The 22,619-nt window shown below is 47.4% G+C and overlaps 1 protein-coding gene across 3 annotated transcripts in view; it reads left to right on the forward strand.

The window, feature by feature from the left end:
- Positions 1-22,619, forward strand: part of ADTRP (androgen dependent TFPI regulating protein) — an 82,026-nt gene that overhangs the window by 30,309 nt on the left and 29,098 nt on the right. For all 3 annotated transcript variants that reach the window (XM_078446640.2, XM_078446641.2, XM_060614796.3), the window contains exon 4: positions 12,283-12,398. In XM_078446640.2, coding sequence (XP_078302766.1) covers positions 12,283-12,398 — 116 coding nt within the window. The remainder of the gene's footprint in view (positions 1-12,282; positions 12,399-22,619) is intronic.

Below are 22,619 nucleotides of genomic sequence, written 5' to 3' on the forward strand. Positions count from 1 at the left end.
CAGCATTTCACTTCCCTTCCTAGGAATAGATTTTACCAGTGAAAATTCAGATTTGAAGGCTAAACAAAAACAAAAAACCTTTGTGGGCTTTTTTTTTTTTTTCCCTGAGTTTGGAAACCAAAAAGTGCATGATTATTTCAGAGGGTTATTCCAGAGAGCTCTCCTAGTAAGAGCTTGTGTGTTTTGGGTCTGCCTCTCCAAACACATCTAGGAACTCATAAAAGCCACATTTTACTATTCAGTGGTGCGAAGGAATTTTGTGACCTTTTGAGAAATTTTGTTTTGTTTTTCCTAAGAAAACCGCGATAAGGAAGTGAGGCAAACTTCTTGGCAACGGGAAGACTGTCTCAGCGCCCCAGGTTTGCGTTCCCAGTGGCGTGGGGGGGACTCTGGGCAAGCAAACTGTCACCAAGTTGTCCTGCATGTGAGTTCCCAGATCTTGCACTCAGAAAGGTGTTCTAATTTCCACCCACCCTTGGGATTTGTGGAACAGACATCCGTGGCAACCACGGACACATCCCCGTGCTATTTCCCCAGTGCCCAGGGGCTCCAAGGTCCAAGTCCAAGAACACCGTGAATAAAAGGTTGAAACCAAGGGGACAGGGAACCGAACAAAGAACATGGGAGTCAACCTGGAAGAAAGAACAAAACATTTGGGGAACGTAAGAAATAAGCTCCTGCGTTCCCTTCTTGTCTCTGAAACCAAGGGGGTTGGGACTCAAGCCCTAATACCTTCTCAGCGTTTGACACATTTGACCATATTTATCGAAGAATTCTCTTCCCTTTGTCTTACCTCCAGACTCTCTAACTGCTCCTTGTCGACTACCTCTGCAAGATGCTCTTCCAAATCAGGCATTCTCAACTGGGATTGATTTTGCTCTCCAGGGGACACTTGGCAATATCTGGAGATGGTTTTGATGGGGACACCTAGGGGAGGGTGGGTGCTCCCGGCATCTAGGAAGGAGGCGAGGGTGCTGCTAACCATCCTACAACACACAGGCAACCCTCCTCAAAGACCTCTCGGTTCCACACCATGAGTAGTGCAAGTGTTCCATAGTGTTTATTCCTAGATTCTTTATTCTTTGCACTCATACACTCTTTGGGGGGTCATCTCATCTTCTGCTACTTAAAAAAGTTGTAGCTACACTCTAATGGCTCCCAAGTCTCTGTCTCTAGCTAGATGTCTCTTCTGAGCACAAAACTCGGATTTCAACCATTCTGTTGGACATCTTCAGTGTGATAACCTACAGACAGCCCTTTTGTTTTGCTTTTTAAAACATTCTTTATTTAAAAATGTTTTTTAATGTTTATTTACTTTTGAGAGAGACAGAGCACGAGCGGGGGAGGGGCAGAGAGAGAGGGAGACACAGAATCTGAAAGAGGCTCCAGGCTCCGAGCTGTCAGCACAGAGCCCGACGCGGGGCTCGAACTCATGAACTGTGAGATCAAGACCTGAGTCCAACTTAGGCCACCCAGGGGCTTGGGCCACCCAGGTGCCCCCAGAATTTTTTATTTTAAAGAGAGAGAGAGAACACGCGAGTGAGCGAAAGGGGCAGAGGGAGAGAGACTTTTCCAAGCAGGCTCTGTGCTCAGCACAAAGCCTGATGTGAGGCTTGATCTCATGACCCTTGGGATCACGACCTGAGCCGAAATCAAGAGTCAGATGACCAACTGACTGAGCAATTTAAAAAAAAAAAAAAAATTCTCGACAGAGTGCCTGGGTGGCTCATTTGGTGGAGCGTCTGACTTCCGCTCAGGTCACGATCTCGTGGTTCATGGGTTCGAGCCCCGCGTCGGGCTCTGTGCTGACAGCTCGGAGCCTGGAGCCTGCTTCGGATTCTGTGTCTCCCTCTCTCTCTGCCCCTGCCCCGTTTGCACTCTGTCTCTCAAAAAATAAATACAGGTTAAAACAAATGTTTTTTTAATAAAAAAATAAAAGAATTCTCAGCAAGGAAAAAAAAAATGTTTATCATTGAACAACTAGTGTGAGCTATATCATCTTTTAATAAAAGGGGATTAAAATGAGTTTTTGTTCTGAAAGAACAAAGCACCGATTAGTGACGCACTGTGAGAGGAGACACAGTTTGGGATGCTGCTGAGGAAGAGAAACCCTAGAGTCGCTTAGGTCAGACCGATTCGCCCCTAGCGAGCCTCGCAAAAGAGAAAGGGGGTCTTTGCGTTAAACAAGGACTTTCACCGTGAACTCCAGGCACTTCCCCCAGCGGTACCTCTTGTTGGCCAACACTTCCCGAAGAGTCTCCACTCCGTTATGCTTTAGAGCTCGCCAAGTCCCAGGTCGCACTGCAGGGCGCTAATAAATATGCACTGAAATTCATTAATGTTTCTTTGAGTTTGAAGCCCCTGCCCCATATACTTTCCAGTTTCCCGGAGTGCTGAAACGGAACTGTTTCTCGTGAGATAGTTGAAGGATATCGAATGAGGGTGTTTCCCAAGCAAACTTCTTCTTTTCTCCTGCCCCTGTGGCCCCCTCCCAGATGCCTTCTCTTCTGCGGGTTAGACCCCCGCCTCCCCTGCGGTGAACACACGTGTCCCTCTTCACCCCCTTGGAGGCTAACCCCAAACCAACCAACTACTTGCGTTTGGGAACGCCACCAGAGAGCAGCAAGCGCCCCTCTTCAAGAACAGCTGGCGTGTCGCTTTAGGAATACCCTGATGGGTCAGCAAGGGAGAGCAGGAGGCAGGAAGGCGAGAGAGTTTGGAAACCGGTCCCTCATGGGATCAGTCATGTGGGGAATTTGGAATTTTGCCCCGGAGCTTGTGCGTGCAGGGTGCTTTCCTGAATCGCTGTTATCTCCCAGGGAAACCAGCTGCCCACACATCGTGTCCTTTACTGACATCACGATGTGCTATCTGAGGGGAAGCGATGGTGGCCCGAGACACCGTGGCTCTTAAAGCAAGAGCAGATTCTCATGCTTCTGCAACTTTCTCTTTCGTGAAAAGAACAGTCTCCTCTCTCCAACTTGGAGCAGCTTTCTAGAGAGCTGCCCATCTGTCTATGTCTTAAAAACAAGTCTCCATGTGTGCTATCTGGAGCCAGGCTCAGAAGCACGGAGGAAGGGTGGATCACACTCCAATTCAGAGGAGGAGATGCAAAGAAGATACCGGACAAAACCTGGGGCTTTCCACCTGGCCCAATCCCAGAGCCGAGGGCCAAGGCCAGCAGACCCCAAGACGAACAAAGTACAGCGTCTGCTGGTTACATAGGTTTTGACTTCCTGCAGGGCTGCTGGCTCCTGGGTGCTGACACCCCTTTAGCTGAGTCTCCACGGTAGTCGTCGTGACGTTGACACCCTGAGCTTGTTCCCAGGCGTCCCATTTTCTCATGGGTTTCCCTGTGACCCACGACGTCCACTCTCAGGACCTGGGGTTCCGTCTGTAGCCGTGGCAAAGGATAAAGGTGATCGCCCAAAGAGGGATTGATGTGGCCCTGCGACCGTGGACACAGCCCGTTCTGCGGCCGCCCACGTCAGCTGCACCTGGCCTTCAGCTGCTGTCTTCTCCTTCCAGAACGCTGCGTGGTCTTGCCAGGAGAGGTGGAGGACGGCCCCTTCCTCTTCTGCCCCACTCCATCGTTCCACTGATCTGTGCATGCATGCCACAAACAGTCACGTGGCCGGAGTAGGGCAAGTAGTGGGTCGGGCGCTGGTGATGAAACGGGAATAGCCCTAAGCCTCGAGTCTTTTCTATCCCTGGGAGGTTTGGCCAGTGTCACGTGAGCACAGTGATGTGACTCTGATGTGAAGGAGCACGGGAGGTCCAGCTGTGGCCGGGAAGGGAACGTACTGGAGGTTTCAGGATGCGGCGAAGGCTCCCCGGAGGCAGCGATATCTACACCAAGCCCTGTAAGGTGAGAAGAAGGTGAAGGAGGCGACGGAGGGGAGGGACATGTGTGTGATGTATCACTGTGGGTGGCAGAAGAGGGGCGAAGGCTGTACGTAGGGACAGCACGGCCTAGAGGTAAGGTGGGCGAGGCAACCAGATCATCGGGAGCTCTGTAGGCTGCACGAAGGACTTAATTCTACTTTGCAACACATATGTTCAAATCGAGGAAATCGATCAGAAAGCACTTATTAAGCAGAGGAGGGAGGCGTCCTGAAAAAGTAGATGAGATCTTTGCCCTCAAAGAGTTGATAATCTGATGACACCAGGGGAAGAAAATTGACCGTGGAAACACGAAAGTGACAGCGTAAGAAACAGAACGGAATGGAACTGAGCACCGCAGGGCGGAGGGCAGCCCCAAAGAGCTGTGGGAGGGACAGGAGCGTGCGCACCTCGTGCAAAGGCAGGATGTGACATGGGTGTGGCGTGGCCGGGGCATGGGCCCCAGAAGTTGCAGAAAGGGCTGCGTGCTCAGCTCCGAGAGGCGGGCTGGCTTCTCCTTTGCAGTAAGGGGCTGTCGTTGTTACCACTGACTGAAATCCTCCAAGCATTTAGATCTCTGTGTCACCAACTGGGGTAGAATACCTCCACTCCAGCCTCTCAGCACAGAATAAAATACGGGCTGTTGTCCGACTCATAAGGGGAACAAAACCAACCAAAAACACCCCAGGGGGGGACAGGGTATTTATGGGAGTCGATCTACTACTCTGATCATGAGAAGCCTAATTACACAATATTATCTCCTTACGGGCAGAGTCCCCGCCTAGAGATTCTGTTTTATTATTTTGCTTTCAGATCTTATCAGTTTATGGAACCTAGATCTCTGACCTGTTCTGCGTCGGGGACCCCACCTACTAGTGGAAAATGTTAGTGGAACAATTTGCTTTCCCCTAAACACGGACAAACGAGAAAAGAGACTGTTCGTTCCATCTCTCTCTTTTTACTTCAGTTGTCTGGCAACCTATTGCTGAGTTTCAATCTCAGTAAGAGCAGCCCAGCAAAGCTCTGGTTGGTAGATCTGCATTTCAGTGCCTCCTAGGTCCTGATTTTCCTTCATGTCTCCTCATGGTAAGGCGGGTGCTTTGGGTTGCAAGGCATCTCAAAGGTGTGTGGGGCTGGTCGGGAGAGAAGCATTCTAGAGCTCAGCAAATGGAGGGGGAAAAGAAAGGAAGTCTAGGGAAGGAAACAGAATGATGAGGAGATTGGTTTGAGTCAAAGGAGGGGGGAGCCTGTTGAGAAGCTGTGGAAAATCAGAGATGAGATGAGATCAGGAGTTTAAACAGTGGACCCCAGGCAGCAGGGAGCTGCAGAAGGCTTTTTGAGCAGAAGTAGCAACATGAAACTTGTTTTAGGAAGGTTAGTCTAATTGCAATGTTGAGTATGTACAAGAAAGGGTAAAGCTAGGGGGGGGTGATGCTGGGGAAGATAAAAGGATATAGACAGCCATGGGATGAATTGGAAAGGAAAAGTGTATCAAGTTTGGGTAGAAAACATGAAGAAGTGGGTCAGTGATTACAGCAGGTGTCTAGGGTGTTGTTATTGCCAGAGAGAATTAAACGAGAGGAAGGGATTTGGGTGCTTTGGAGAGGTACTGAGAGAGAGAACAGGAAAAGGCAAATATATATCCCTAGATTGTAGAGTCCTAAGATCCCAGATCTTTCTTTTCGTCCTACCCTTAACTGGATAGAGTCTAAACAGGCACCTCTTCACCAGGCTGGATGCTGTCAAAGCCAAGTAGCTTCCTATCAGAAGATCTGCTGCTCTGAGCTGTTGGCCAAACTCCATGTTAACCCAAGGGACAACGGTGTAGTAAGTGAGAAATCACTTAGAAACCCTCTTCAGAAGATTTACAAATGTATCACTTAACTCTCTGTTCAAGCCATGTATGAGTTCATAAATAACACCATGCTTTTTTTTTTGCTCAGCCCAGTGGAGCATTTACTTCTCTTTCCAGGTCAGTAAAGACTATTCACATTGCTCCCAAGCTTTTGTTATGAAAATTTTCAAACCAAGTGCAGTTGAAAGAATTTTTGCAGTGATCCGCTGTAATACCTGCCAGTTGGATTCTACTATTTGTAGTTCACTGGATTTGCTTTACCCCAAATCTGTGCATCTGCCCATCCATCAACTCATCTTATTTTTGGTATATTTCAGAGTAAATTGCAAACATCACTACTCTTCCTTGGTAAATAAGACTACTGGTGTTTAACTTCTGTGTCTGGAGTTTTGCCATGCTGGGCTGTGTCAGCCCACCCAGGAAGACCACGAAGATCAAAAGCAAACCCGTGGCTCTTTCTGTGGGTGGTTTATCTTCCCAATCCCCCTCCCTAGGCATTTGAACATTGGCTCTTTAATTATAGTGGTGCCTACCTTGTGCACTTGACTTTCTAGAAAGTGGGAAAGGGACTTTTTACAAATCCAATGGCAGTGTCTTCTATTCTCTGGTATTTGAGGCTGAAAAGACACCTACAGGCAGTGTAGGTGGAACACTTTATAAAAAGGAAAAGAAAGAAAGAAAGAAAGAAAGAAAGAAAGAAAGAGAAAGAAAGAAAGAAAGAAAGGAAGAAAGAGAAAGAAAGAAAGAAAGAAAGAAAGAAAGAAAGAAAGAAAGAAAGAAAAAGAAAAGAAAGAGGAAGGAGGAAAGGAAAGGAAAGGAAAGGAAAGGAAAGGAAAGGAAAGGAAAGGAAAGGAAAGATATAACCTATGTCTACGTTTCTGGATTTTCGTGTATCCGATGGATTTAAAGCAAAATTGTAACTGTAACAACATAGGGGCCAGAAAGAATACAGATGGTCTCTGCTTTTGGATACAAAATATTCCCAGGGAGACCTTCACCATTGTCCCAACCTGTGGGTGTCAGAGTCAGAAATTACAGTGGTGAGGAAGGAGGCAAAAGTTTTTCGCTGGCAAATGAATGGTAGTTATTGAAATCAGAGATGGTCTTACAAGGATTTACAAAACAATTATTACTGTGTGTTTTTACCACATGGAGTTTGCGAGCTTAAGGAACATGACCCAGCAGTGTAATAACAAGCCCGAGTATAATAGCATTCTATTAAGGTTTGTTTTGCCTCCTTTTCCATGTCTGCTGTATTTACATTTAAGTTTTAATGGATGTTTTGGCCATGTGTTTGCCCCTGAGGAGATTTTGTAAAGGCTTTTGTGTTTTTTAATACAGAAGAAGTGTTATATTTAATGCATAGTAAGCAAAAAATACCCTGAATGTCCCCAGAAATGAGATCTTGCTGGTGCAATAAAACTTCATCTTTCTTTAAGTTTATTTATTTATTTTGATATAGAGCGTGTGGGGGAGGAGCAGAGAGAGAGGGAGAGAGACAAAATCTTAAGCAGGCACAGAGCCTGACACGGGGATCTGTCTCACGAAACGTGAGATCATGACCTGAGCCGAAATCGAGAGTTGGACACTTGGGGCACCTGGGTGGCTCGGTCAGTTAGGCATCTGACTTTGGCTCGGGTCATGATCTCAACGCTCCCGAGTTCGAGCCCCACGTTGGGCTCTGTGCTGACAGCTCAGAGCCTGGGGCCTGCTTTGGATTCTGTGTCTCCCTCTCTCTCTGCCCCTCCCCTGCTTGTGCTCTGTCTCTGTCTCTCAAAATTAAATAAACTTTTAAAAAAAAAGTTAAAAAAAAAAAAGAATTGGACGCTTAACTGACTGAGCCACCCCGGCACCCCTAAAACTTCATTTAAAATTATCAATCCATTAGCACCATAAACAAACCAAAGACATTGTTTTAGAGACTTGGGGGAAAGGACCTCAGTTTAGAGTCAGTGTAAGGAACTGATTCTAAGATTTCAGCGTTGCCTGAACAGAGGGAAGGAGGCGAACACTGATAAGAACACAAAGCGGGCGATATTACGGAAGCTCATTGTGAGAAACAGCTTCTGAAGGACAAAGTCTCTCAATGACCAGTCCAAGAGGCTAGAAGCAGCCGTGTCTATCTTGATCAACTCAAATCAACACGAGAGCCAGTCCAACAAGGAAATGAAACAGAGGAAAAAGGCAGAGACCGTATTTTTAAGCGTTACCTGCTTTTCAAAATGTGGAGGCTCCCTGAATCCTTTCACTGGAGAAAATTAAGTGCTCTTGCCCCTCGAGGATCTTAGAGATAAGAGTGGGACCATACTAGGCTTATGGATTTAGGGCTTGGAGCCTGCATGACTGTGATGGAAACCTGGGGGCTCCATGGGTTATCTCGGGGATTAAGGCTTGCTTCTTTCTCCAGAATCAGGCAAATGCATCTGATTATACCCATAGCCTCAAAAACAGGGAAGCTCTTGGGGCGCCAAGGTGGCTCAGTCGGTTGAGCGTTTGACTTCAGCTCAGGTCATGATCTCGCAGTCAGTGAGTTTGAGCCCCGCGTTGGGCTCTATGCTGACAGCTCAGAGCCTGGAACCTGTGTCTCCCTCTCTCTCTTCCCCTCCCTCCACTCATGCTCTGTCTCTGTCTCTCTGTCAAAAATAAATAAACATTAAAAAAAAAATTTTAAAAACCCAACAGGATAGCTCTTTATAACCGCTCCGTAGCTCCCTGGGGGGGGGGAAGTGAGTAAAAGTAAATGCTCCTTATGTTTCACGTTGCCACTCGTGTAACCTTGTAAGAATGCTCTGTGCGCTGGTAAATTTAAGTTCTTGTGGCCAAGGCTATTTTGCAACAAGGTATCTAAAATGCTTTACCAATAGGGGCGCCTGGGTGGCTCAGTCCCTCGAGGGTCTGACTCTTGATTACGTCTCAGGCCATGACCTCCTGGTTTTGTGAGTTGGAGCCCCGTGTAGGGCTCTGCACTGACAGTGTGGAGCCTGCTTGGGGTTCTCTCTCTCTCCCTCTCTGCCCCTCCCCTGCTCACATTCTCTCTGTCTTTCTCTCTTTCTCTCATATAAACATTTGGGGCATCTGGGTGGCTCAGCCGGTTGGGCGTCCGACTTCGGCTCAGGTCATGATCTCACCGTCTGTGGGTTCGAGCCCTGCGTCCGGCTCTGTGCAGACCGCCTGGAGCCTGCTTGGGATTCTGTGTCTCCCTCGCTCTCTGCCCCTCCCCCGCTCACGCTCTGTCTCTCTCTCTCAAATTAAACATTCCAAACATTTTTTAAAAGTAACCATTAACATTTTTTTTAAATAAAAATTGAAAGATAAAATGCTTTAATATCCTAATTCTTAAATCCCTGTCTCAGGCTTAGCATTACGTCTGCAAGAGATTCAGACCAAAGTGGGCGTTCCACTGAGGACAGGAGACAAAGGCATAATTTGGTAGAGAAGGATGGGGAAAGAGCAGCACTGTCCTTTTAACCAATGCATTTGGAACGAGATATTCAAGGGAAAACTGTACCAAAATGATGGCTAGTTGACAAGGGAAGATCATTTCACTGCATCCTCTCTGTGAGCACGTACTATTGTTTCAGCCCATGATGTTTTTGTTTACTCTGGAAGGAAATATTTTACCCCCTCTGAGATAATTAATTTTTGTCAGTTTCACTGTTTATAAGGGAAACTGAGAAACTGTTAATTGAAATACAGAATGAGTCACTGTTTTCAGTAATTTTTGGCAGTGTTCTAATTTGTGTCAATCCCAGCCTAATTATTAGATTTTTTGGAAGCAGAAAGCATATTTGATTTTTCTCTTCTTGAGTTGTTTTTTCTTCCTCAGAGGAAAAAAAAAAAATCACGCGCAGCCTGATAAAGGTTATACAATGTATATGAACGCGAGGTGAAATACCAGGACGTTTGAAACAGCAGGAGGTTTATTGTATCACGCTTGTCTCCTCACGGTAGCTCCATGTTTAGAAAGCTCTCAGACGGCCGTCTTCCTCCTATCCCCCAGCTCCGGCCAAAAAAATGCGATTCTTTTAAAGACCTTTTAGCTGGTATTAAGCCACAGTATATGGCCCGTCACTAATGACATCACCGAGGTAAACTTCCCAGAAGTCATCAGGGAGAAGTCATTTGGAAATCCAATTGAATGTCACTTACAAAGGGCAGGCTTCTAGACGAGGTGACCAGTCATGCATTCCTGAGTTATTTGTTGCAAGAGCATTAATCACTACGAACTCATTTGCTCCTAATGCGAATGCACTACATTATTCCCCGGGAATTCTGTTCCAAATGATGGTTAATGTAGAGAATGGAAGCTGCTGACGACAGACAGGGTTAATAAAATCTGTCAGATCAATGGCCAGTATAATGGGACTGTTAATGCTTCCTAATAGAAGCCGGATCTTCCTGACTGCGACAGAGGGAGGGCGGTTGGAGAGGCAGGTGGCCGTGCTGGGCAGACAAGCCCCGTCTCTTGCCTCCCGAGGTGGCCTCTGGGTGAAAAGATCATTGACGGCAGTCACGGGGCGTAGCCACGGCTCAGAGGTGGCCACGGCTGGGAGCATAGGCAACCACCGTGGGCTGGGGAGGGAGCCACAGGGTGGCCACAGGGACCGCTGTGCTACCCTCTTCCAGCTGCTTGCACGCCTGCATCTGAACACCTGGCGCTGTGGGCAGCCCAGAACCTCCCTTCAGCCACACTGGGCCACCAAGGGGATGAAGGACAGCGGTCACAGTGATAATGGTGGCAATCCCAGCTAACACTCACTGGAAGTGCTCAGGGGCGGAGGGCGAAGCCCTTTATACGCTCTACCCCTCATCCTCTGGGTGGTGTTCCCTGTGACATGTGGACTGGCTATTCTCCATCGTATAGCCTAGGAAGCTGAAGTTCAGGTTCAAGTCACGAGCCCAAGGTCAGATCTGAAAGTTCGTGCCTGCAGTCACGATGCACTTTATTAGAGGGAGAGACGCAGAAACTATAGCCGAAAATCAGACCAGAGAAAGATGTGGGGTATGCCAATTGGCCTACGTGTCTTTCCACTTGTACATGCAACCCGTCAGTAAGTTCAGGACCATCCTGGGGCAAAGTCTATCAAAGCTGTAGCATGGGGACGCTGGGCAGGGGCGTTGAAGGGGCTCAGTCAGTTGAGCATCCGACTCTTGATTTCGGCTCAGGTCATGATGGGTTGTGGGATGGAACCCTGAATGGGGCTGAGTGCGGAGCCTCCTGGAGATTCTCTGTCTCCTTCTGCCCCTCTCCCCCACTTGTGCTCTCTCTCTCCTCTCTCTCTCTCTGATATTAAAAAAAAAAAAAAAAAATTGTATATATAAAAGCTATAGCTTGTCTGCAACACTGTTCCTCTAAGCTTTGCTACTAACATGAGGGAACCCGGGGCCTGGAAGAGGCCTAATTACTTTGTACCAACCAACTGCAGCCTTGTCAGGGCCCCAGGAGGCCCTCTCTGCCCAGCAATGCCCTCTTATTAAGATTTGTTCCTTCTCCTTCCACCCCTACCGCATAAAAACTTGCCACATTTCTCGTCATCTGCGGGTCTGGATCTCCTGACCGTACCCTCCCTAGTTCAGGTAGAGTGAGAAGAAACTGTGGTCTTCTGGAGATGCCTCTGAGCACGACGCAGACATGACTGAGAGCAAAGGCCACCCAGAGCTGGCACCCAGGGCCCCAGCCACACAGCCGGGCATGGGAGCACGGTGATATGGGCCCCGTGACATCTCTAAGCCCCAGCGACTATTGCCTTGGGGATCAGGAATGGGAATGAGTTGGGGTTTACAAGCGGAGCCTGAGGACACGAGAGGCTACCAAGAGCCGAGGCAATCGGGGACCGGGGATGAAAGGGGAGTGATAGCTGTACGTGTGAAAATATATATACATGAAATACTCACACTACTAGATGTTCCCAGTAAGCAGTATTCTCCACCACCCCACCCCCAGATCTTACGAGTACACATCGTAAGTGCCAGACTACATGGAGCGGGATACAAATGCAGTGGAATTGGGTGAGAGAAATTAGCAAGAGGAAAATTCAGAGACAGCATCGTGGAAGATTGTCTTGGCTGTGAAGAACATGAATGATTAGAATACAGGGAGAGAAGGCATTCCACACGGAGAGTCGGGGCATGAACAGAAGTGTGAGGGTGGGAACTAGCACGCCGAGTGCAAAGGGGAATGGAGGAAACAGCTTTGTTCTAGTGAAGGAGTGTGTGTGGGTGGGTGTGTAAGTGTGTGTGTGTGGGGGTGGGTGGGTGAGTGGGTGGGAAGAGAAGAGCAGAGAGCAATAAGCAGGAGCAGAGAAGGTGCTGGAACATTACAAAGAGCCTTGGTGGCCAGACAACAGAGTTTGGACCAGTATGGCAGGCAGTAGGGAGCCATTGGAGGCTCTTGGGCATCTAAGGAGCATGATGCGAGCCAAGTTTGGGGAAGTTTCAGCTGGTAGTTGCATAAGAAGGTAGATTGGAAAGGAAGGAGAGAACTGGGGGCATGGCAGGCCGCCGGGGCTGTCTGACGTGACGATTTATCACTTCTTCTCCTCCAGCACACATCCATACTGCCCTTCTCGCTGGTTGAAGTCATCCTCAGGCCACACTGCTACCCACTGAAGAAGAAAGGACTCACCTTGTTGGCTGTGGCCAGCCTCGCTTACATCAGCAGGTACGCATTGCAGAGAGGAAATCTCCTTAGACTTTTCTTTCAAGACTCTGGATACCCCAGAAGCAGCACTCTGTTCTATAGGAGTGCCTCCATCTTGGGTTAACAGGGATTTAACCATCATTACATCGTTAGGCAGGATAGATTCTTACTGTCTGATGTGGACGCTCACGGGAACGTCACTTGTGCCAGAGTGCACAGGTGTGAGGGCACAGGGAGCAGTTGCACACTCCTCTCTCTGTCTCGTGAAGAAGTCATCATTGCACAGCTATGCATGTTACTCCCCCCAAGAAAATATTGATCGTTGGTTCCGTTTGCAATTAAAAAGGCATTTGATGGCTCGGGCATGCTCCTTTGGCCCGTTTCTGTTGCCTGTATCTTTAGGGGCTTATTTGCATCAACATCCGGCACCAGAGCTCCTACGGGGCGTTGGGGCAATTTCCCAGCGCCTTGCAGACCAGCCACGCTGGAGGCACGGGAGAGCTGGCCTAGACTTCATTATTCAACTACCTGCTGCCACCAATACTCAGGAACGCTGCCCAATGGTCTGTCATCAAGGGAAAAGGCTTGGCCTTCCACCCAATGACTAGAACCGCCCCCCCGTTCCCATGCTGTCGCCTTCTCATCCGCTATCTTACTTTACAGACAGGGGCATGCCAAGCATGATCCCTGCAGATCAGAAGCTAATCTTGCTGTTCCTTCTCCAGTCTAGACTCATCTAAGCCGTTCGTGTCTGACAGTCTGGGTAATCCCCCAATCCCTCCTTATATATGGAGGTTCAATTAAGTATAGGGCTCTGCTGGAGGTAGCAGCCAGAATGAGAGCACATTCCATAGGACGCTGCTTGTTTCATTGGCTTTGCCGTCCTTTGCTTCAGAGCCCATAACCTTTGTGCCCAGAACTCAGATGATGGCTCCTCCCGTGCCTTTTGTGTCCTTCTGGAATGTATGTCCCTCCTCCCCTGCTGCACCTCTCCTTCTCTGAGTGCCCCACATCTTTCTTGCTTCTCTTCTTTTGAAGAAAGAAAGTACTTGCTCAATAAATCTACCTTAGAACGCTACACTGGTCTCCAGTCTGGGGCCTTTCCTTTTTTTTTTTTTTTTTTTTTTTTTTAGAGACAGAGAGCATGAGCAGGGGAGGAGTAGAGAAAGAGAGAAGGAATCCCAAGCAGGCTCCACATCTATCCCAGATCCTGACACGGGGCTCAATTGTATGGCTGTCAGATCACGACCTGAGCTGAAATCAAGTCAGAGGCTTAACCGACTGAGCCACCCAGGCACTCCTGGGGTCCTTGCACTTTAACAAAGGACACTTTTAGGGAGCAGGTGATGGTTGGACACCTGCTGGCAGTTGATTCTGGAGCACAGTGTCGAGAAGGATTCTGAGACCCTACAAAAGAGTTTTGTCATCCTTAGCAATATCTGTCCATAGTGTAAGAATGGCAGGTGGGAAGATACGTGCCATGTACTTAGCATATCTGGCTTAACCCATAGGACTAAATCCCTAAAGATAGAATATCTGGATCCTGAGGTTGGGTAAGAGTATGTATATATCAAGATATTTTCTCGTATTATTATGTGTGGACCCGAAGCAGGGTGGCCCCTGGCAGATTATCCACACGAATTTCCATACTTTTGCCTTTTTGGGCGGACTTTCATCGGATTGAGTTCTCCTTGCTGAGTGTAACTTTTGGAGTTTATATATACGGTAGCATCTTTGGTCTGTTAACTTCTTCCACCTAACGACTTGGAAGGCGGTCACCCGTCGTCACACCTGACTTTTGCCCTCTTATCTTCAGAGACCAAGAGGGTAGAAAAGCACCTAACGCCACTGGTATCTTGGGGAGTAATTGTGGCGGCCGCAAAGATGAGAAGCAGCAGTCAAGAGAGCTTAGCTTGTCGGTGGAGAAAAGAGTTGCAATGAGATGGGGGTCTGGTGCGAGAGTATCATGTGTCCATTCGATTATTCATCAGTGCCAGGCACTGTGTTAACCAACTGAAGACACAGAGGTGTGCAAGGCACCATGCTGCTTTCAGCGTCTGAGAGACAGGAAATTGCCCACAAGGACAACAGGGTGAGGGGACTATAATAGGAGGAAGCACAGGGTGCTGTGGGTGCCCAGGAAGGATGTTGAGAGCTGGCTTCGGCAGGGAATTGATGTCCCAGCTGAGACCCAAAGAATGAGAAGGAATAAGTCAAGACAGACATGGGAAAGATCTTCACACAGAGGGAACAGCATCTGCAAAGGGCTGGAGTTGCTGAGGGTAGGGCTGAATTGGAGGACAGGAAAAGCCGGCTCATGAATTCACATCAGTGAATCTGGACCGTAGGAGGTAAGGGCTTGTCTGTGGGAAAGTTTTAGGCGGAGGAGTAAATGACTGATTGGAAAGATGACTCTGGAGGAAATTAAAGAAGAACAAGACGGGGAGACCAATTAGTGGCACTTGTGGTAGCTGGAAAGAATGGATGTTAGCCAACCGATGACAATATCGGTCAATCTGCAAACGGAATCAGAGAGGGCGAGTGATGGAAGTGACTGGGAGGTCATCTAGCACCGAAGGCCTGAAGCCTCACAGATTAAATGACATGCCCCAGGTCCTGTGGCTGGGGAAAAGTTGAAGCTGGGACTTACACTCCGGGCTCCCGTTTCCAAATCCAGTTCGCTTTCCGCCGTCTCCACACGGCCGGAGATTTGCTCAGCTCCCCGCGTGAGCAAAACATACTCTGCAAAGTGAGCTGGGGGGTGAGCATGAGCCGAAGCTTAACCTCATTTCCAAGGTCGAAAAACTTCGGTGATGTCGTTGTTCCCAGCTCTGTGCTCGGACTGGATGTTACAGTGATACAATGGAACGAGGGGAGGGAGGGAGGTGACAGAGACCTGTCACCAGTAGGAACGTGACTGGGTGGGCCCGGGTGAGGAGCGGAAGAGGTTTGCGATTTGGACCTCCTCATCACTGATGAAGTACCAAGGCGGCATTTGGCCCCATTAGGCTCCTCTTTTGCTGGGACAAAGAGGATACTTTCGCTGCTGCATTGACTACAGCTTCCCTACCTCTGCCCGCTCCCGGTGGTGGGAGCTCAGACTCGGCCGTCGGCCGCCTCCGCCCTTACGCAATGCCCTGGGGCCCGTGGGGCCCTCGCAGCGACAGATGGCCATCAACCAAGTTCCACAAAGTGTGGCTATCCACAGAGACGTTTTAGGGAAGTGGCTGGGGGCCAGCTGTTAGGCAGGCCGGTTTGGATGGTCAAATAGGGAAACGGCGTGGCAAGAATGAGGTAAAGAGTATGGGCTGGGGCCAGGGTGAGCGTGAGAAACAAACATGAGTCAGAAAAACGGCAGTAACGCTGAGCCGGGGAAGCAGCGCACTGCCGAAACCGTGTCACGACGACCTAAAAATAGCCACTGGGACCGTGGGGACTGCCTCACACGTGGCCCTTGATTTTTGTCATTTTTCAGATTGCAGAATTGGAGGGCTGGCCCATAAGTGGGAAAAGAAAGCTTTGCAAAGGAGCGATGACTGCAAACGTTTCATTTCCTTTGGCAAGCCTTACTCACCTAGAAATACGGTAGCTTGCTTCCCGCTCCCTTGTCTCTCATCCCTAAACTCGTCACCCAGCTCTTTCTGAGGTCATGGCGAGGAGCGGGAAAACAGACCTGTTCCTACGGCTGGCTCTGATCCGCTCTTTTAGTGAACAAATATTCCCCCTAACACGAGGCTGGTCCTGCTGGGAAGAGCCAAGTTATATAAGGCCCAGCCCCAGTCTACGGGGGGTTTGTGCTTCATAAGTGGGGATGAGACGCGCATCGTCAGAGCACAAGATGGGAGGTGAGGAAATACAGCAAATACAAGGAGCCACGGGGAACACAAAGGAGGAAGCAGCTTTGCACGGGAAGCAAAACAGAATAAAATAACCCCCGAACAAAAGGTGGGCGGAATATTCTTATCATTGAGTTTGATCCCAATGTCCTAGTCTTGATCCATGGTTACGTCATAGCTCCCGTGTCTGCCCATGTCTGGGTGCTCCGGGCACTATTTTCCTGGCGGCAGGTGGCCCGGGTCTCCAAGATCCTCCTCCCTGAGCGTTCCAATAAGCCCATGAGTGTTCACACCTGCCGACTGGTCATGCACACCTAGCCTCCTGGGCCCCCCGTCTCCACCGGGCTCCGCATCCAAGTCAGTTTGCACTCCACCCCCCATCTGCTGAGACCCACACTGTTATTGCCCACAGGTCCCCTGTGTCCATAGGATAACACAACCGGCCGCTACGACAGCCCCAGCTGATCTGCAGCGGGTCGCCACCTTGCTCTCGGTAGACCAGAAATCTGCAGGTGCCGCAGGTGTCTCTGCTATCGCGTGAGGTCTTGCCAGGGACGAGCATCACACAGATACGCAGCTATGACCCAGCAGCGGGGGAGGTGTCTGTAAAGTCGTCCTCAATAGCAGCTCCTGTGAGGCAAGAGAGATCATTTCTGTCTTCTATACTCGGCTCACTCAGGTGAGCTTCCCCATCAAAGGTGCCTGGGCCCTCAGGGACAACAATCCTCTAAATCTGGGCATCCATTTCCATGCACACACATTTACACATACACATACCTCAGCGCCGGAATACATTAAAAGCTGCCAGAGCGATGCACTAAGCTGAGTTCCAAGATCAGCATCTACGTCCACTAAGGCATCATGGTAAATCGCTGCCCGGAACCACTGTTAACTTTTTCCTGGGTATAAATACAACGCTTGTCTGGGATTGTCTAGATGCACCGGAGTTTCACACCCTTGAATCTTGAGATCAGACTCCCAGTCCCATTTTTCCCAGAGGTACTCCTTTGTCCCCATGTAAATTAATATATGAAATAAATATAAAGATGCCAACACAAGGCCCCTAGTTGTCCACATTTGGAGCCCAGGCCAGCTGGGGAGCAATCTGGAGACAGGTAAAAGTGGAGGACTGGGAGAGGGAAGGGTCGTCCACACTTGTCCCTCCTGTGCAAACCTTGGCTCTTGCTCGACCCAAATGCCTGTTTCAAAAATTAGAAGTAATACGATGCTGAAGAGTGATACTCCTGTACAAGGGGGAATGAGGGCACCCGAGACACATTGTGGAAGTAACAGAATAGGTTTGTGGCTTCATTGGCATGCCATGGGCCAACGAGAAGAAAAAGTCAAGGACGGTTCCATGAGTTTTTGGCTGGTAGACGAGGGAAGATGGTGGTCGCACTAATACATGTAGAAACGTTAGGGAAACAAAATGGCTTGAGGGTGTAAGTGAAAGACTCCATTTAAAACCCCCTATCTGTGTCCTATTCCAAAAGATTCTGGTTTAATTAGTTTAGGGTGCGTCCTGAGCATTGGGATTGTTAAAGCTCCCCATGGCAGTTCTCATCTTCAGCCAAGGCTGAGAACCACTTGGCTAGAGGAACTTCCATTTGGACATCCTTCCCTGGAGAGGTGGGACAGTGGAGATCCAGGGAGTAAACCCTCCTGGTAGAATGAGCTTCCTGGAAAAAGAGTGAGAGACTGAGAGTGGGGAGAGAGAGAGAGAGGGAGAGATGGAAAGTAAATGCTGGGGGGCAATGCCCTCCTCTAAGGGGCAGGAAGGACAATGGGGCAGCAGAGTAGCAAAGAATGATTCAATGGTAGAAAATGGAGAAGGTACAAGAGCCCAACAGTCCCTGAAGGGAGGATGAGGCACCGGCCCAGAAGGGGGCAATATCGTGAGGGTGGGCAACAGTTTTAACTGTCTTGAACAGGTGGCCACCCCAAACAACTCTCATTATTGCTGATATTTTTCAACATCTAGGTAAATAATTTAGCCCTCTAGTTTCACCGTTTCTTTCTACTCCATTTAAAATTTCCTTTTCTTTTCTCTTCCTTTTCTTCTTTTCTTTTCTTTTCTTTTTCTTTTCTTTTCTTTTTTTCTTTTCTTTTCTCTTTTCCTTTCCTTTCCTTTCTTTTCTTTTCCTTTCCTTTCCTTTTCTTTTCTTTTCTTTTCTTTTCTTTTCCTTTTCTTTCTTTTCTTTTCTCTTTTTCTTTCCTTTCCTTTCTTTTCTTTTCCTTTCCTTTCCTTTTCTTTTCTTTTCCTTTTCTTTTATCTTTTCCTTTCCATTCTTTTTTTTCTTTTCCTTTTCTTTTCTTTTCCTTTCTTTTCTTTTCTTTTCCTTTTCTTTTCCTTTTCTTTTATCTTTTCTTTTCTCTTTTCTTTTCTTTTCTTTTCTTTTCTTTTCTTTTCTCTTTCCTCTCCTCTCCTCTCCTCTCCTCATTCTCTTCTCTTCTCTTTCTTACATTCTTTACCTAACATGGATTTTTTTATGACAGTGGTAGAAGAGATGTCTGGATGGCTCAGTCGGTTAAACATCTGACTCTTGACTTCCGCTCAGGTCATGATCTCATGGTTTCTGAGTTCAAACCTCACATCGGATGCTGCGCTGACAATGCAGAGCCTGCTTGGGATTCTCTTTCTTCCTCTCTCTTTGCTCTTCTGCTCTCGCGCTCTCCCTCTCTCAGAATGAATAAATGAACTTAAAAAGACAGTGGTAGAAATTCACAAGTTACTATTAAAAAGCCAGGAGCTGGCAGGTATCTTTGACCTTCCATTGTTTGTGTTTGGGAGCCTGGGAAGGCAGGTGAACAGAAGGGTGACACGGGGCTGCATTGCAAAGGCAGCAATAGGCCCTGTCCCCACCTTAAAGAATCACCAGGTCCCAGTTGTTCTCAAGGACATTTTCATGGTAGGAAGTCTTCTGCTAATTTGTTGAATTTGTTGACAAAATGTGAATTCAGGTTGTGCTTGCCTTCTGGTCTCAGGTGCAACGTGACCATCTTGCATGCTTTTGTAGGAAGTCAGCATGAAAATATGGGGCCAGAGGGCCCTTTAATTCTATTATTCTACTGATACAGCATGAGAGTTCATGCTTTACGAAGTATATGCATACAAGAGCCTAGATGGCTCAGTTGGTAAAGCATCCCGCTTCAGCTCAGGTCATGATCTCATAGTTTGTGAGTTCGAGCCCCACATCAGGCTGTGCACTGGCAGTGTGGAACCTGCTTAGGATTCTCTCTCTCCCCCCGTCTCTCTCTGCCCCTCCCCCACTTGTGCTCCCTCTCCCTCAAAAAAAAAATAAATTTAAAAAAAGCAAGTATATGTGTAAAGCCCACAAAACCCCTTTTTATCTACTAGTCCCTAACCCACAGACTTCCACTGTTTGTGTACTGATAAGACACAGAAAATATGAATTTTATGAGAACCATCGGATGCTATAATATCTAGGATAAGAAAACTATAAAAGATTAATTTTTGGCTGCCCGTCTGTGCCTGCCCAGCCTGACTCATATATAGATTCACTCAGCAGACAGCTCTAGAAGGACATAGAGTATTGCTCTCTGAACTGAGGGTCAGAATTATTGGCCTCTTCAAAGTATTAATAAAGTGAGCAATCGATTAACTAAAGTCCGGAAGGCCAAGGGTACATCTCCCTGGTTTTATTTTTTTTTTAATTTTTTTAACATTTATTCATTTTTGAAAGGCAGAGAGAGACAGAGCACAAATGGGGGAGGGGAAGAAAGAGAGGGAGACACAGAATCAGAAGCAGGCTCCAGGCTCCAAGCTGTCAGCACAGAGCCCCACGTGGAGCTCGAACTCACGGACTGCGAGATCATGACCTGAGCCGAAGTCGGCCACTTAACCGACTGAGCCACCCAGGCGCCCCTCCCTGGTTTTAGAGGCTGTGATGTTCTTGGTGGGTCACGCAGCTGAGAGCTGTCTGCAGAAGCTGCAGTGAACAGCAGTTAGAGAACCATAGGTGCTGGGGTACCTGAGTGGTTCAGTCGGTTGAGCATCCAACTTCGGCTCAGGTCATGATCTCACAGTCTGTGATTTCGAGCCCGCATCGGGCTCTGTGCTGACAGCTCAGAGCCTAGAGCCTACTTTGGATTCTGTGTCTCCTTCTTTCTCTGCCCCTCTCCTGCTCATGCTCTCTCTCTGTCTCAAAAATAAACGTTAATATACATATGTTATATACATATATGTTATATATATGTTATATATATATTATATATATGTTACATATATATTATATATATGTTTTATATATATTATATATATGTTATATATATTATATATATGTTATATATATTATATATATGTTATATATATGTTATATATGTTATATATATATGTTATATATATATATGTTATATATATATATGTTATATATATATACATATAATATATAATATATATAAAGAGGGAACTATAGGTGCTAGTAGAAACACCCCAGAGTCATTTGCTTAAAAATATAAAGAACTTGCTATGTTCCCAGCACTTGGGAAACAGATGTACATGATAGATATAATCCTTGTCCCATTCCAGCTTGAGAAAGACAATCAAATAAACAATAAGGGTAAGTTCGTGGTAAAGGAAGCATACGGCATAAGAACCTAACTGAATGGGTGTTATGGGATCTTTGGGAAATCTTTTCTAGAGAAATTGACTTATAAGCTGAAACTTGAAGTGTGAGTATGGTTCAGCCAGGCACAGAGCGAGGAGAAGTGTGTCCTAGGAAGCGAAAAGGTCACAGGTGTTCCAGGCAGAGACAACAGCATGAGTGAAAGCCCAGAGCTGCAGTGCTTGGTTTATTTAAGAAACAGAAAAGGGTCTAATATGGATGGATTCTAGATCTGAAGGTGGACAGGTGGGCAGGACAAGGCCAGGTAGGCTGGGTAAAGGAGCTTGGGTATTTTCCTAAAGCATTGGTGGGGTCCACTGGAGGCAGGGGAGTGCCCTGAACAGATTTCTCTTTTGGAAAGATTAATGGATCGCTAGTAGCTTGTGGTAAGGAAAGTGGATTGAAGGGTCCGAGAAAGCCCAGCAAGTAGACAATTACAGAAACCCTTCTGGATGAAGGAGCCTGTTCCAAGATTAGGAAATGAGTGCAACAGATAAACAATTAGATGTGGTTTCGTGGGATCTTACATGGGGGCTGGGAAGGAGCTGACATTGACTAAGAAGACATTGATGAATTCCATTTTGGCCTCCATCTGCCTTCCTTCCTTCCTTCCTTCCTTCCTTCCTTCCTTCCTTCCCCCTCCTCCTCCTCCTCCTCCTCTCTCTCTCTCTCTCTTTCTCTGACTGCCCTTCATTAAATAACTGTACTTCTACCTGCTGTTGTATTTGTATTTTCATTACTTTTCCGCTAACAGTCAATACACTTCTAACTTTCTTCGCGCTTTCTCTGTGAAACTACAGACTTCATTAACTTACCTCAGGAACTTTCCTTTACGGAACCTTATGCTGAAGGAAACAAAAATGAAGTAAATAAAGAGAAACTTTCCAGGCCTCCAGGGGAATGTCCTTATTCACAGACTATCTTACATAAATGTGCATGGAAACTAGGAAGCCCTAATTTCTGGTGTATAAAGTAAACAAAGTGAACTAATTAAAACAATCTGTTTGGAGTGTATTCAGCTCTCCCTGTTGACCCCAAATTCCAGCCCTAGCTCCTTGGGGGTTTACTTTCTGTCCTTTATACCTTCTCTGGTCTGTCATGAGAAGCAGCCATGTAACAAAGAAGTGCTGTAGATATCCTTCTAATGCACATGCCCGTGGGACCCACATCGCACAGAATCTCAATATTGGTAATAATGACAACGTAGGGGAACGAAACCCACAACGTCTCTTAGGCATGAGGACAGTTTTCTTTTCATTTTTTAAAATTTTGTTATTCATTTATTTTGAGAATGGGAGAGGGGAAGAGAGAGAGAGAGGAGAGAGAACCCCAAGCAGTCTCCATCCTGTCAGCACAGAGCCCAATGAGCGGCTTGCACTCACGAACCATGAGATCATGATCTGAATCGAAATCAAGAGTTGGATGTTTAACTGACTGAGTCACCCAGGCACCCGGGCATGAGGACTATTTTTTTTTTAATTTTTTTTTTTTAACGTTTATTTATTTTTGACAGAGAGAGACAGAGCATGAATGGGGGAGGGTCAGAGAGAGAGGGAGACACAGAATCTGAAACAGGCTCCAGGCTCTGAGCTGTCAGCACAGAGCCCGACACGGGGCTTGAACCCACGGACCGCGAGATCATGACCTGAGCCGAAGTCGGACGCTTCACTGACTGAGCCACCCAGGTGCCCTGCATGAGGGCTATTTTATGTTGATTAGTTTTAAGAAGCAGAAGGTTGAGGAAGAAACTTTGACCTTCACCCAACTGCCTAAAAGAATTT

The sequence above is a fragment of the Panthera onca genome, chromosome B2, assembly GCF_046562875.1.
Source record: "Panthera onca isolate mPanOnc1 chromosome B2, mPanOnc1 haplotype 2, whole genome shotgun sequence".
Classification (NCBI taxonomy): Eukaryota; Metazoa; Chordata; class Mammalia; order Carnivora; family Felidae; genus Panthera; species Panthera onca.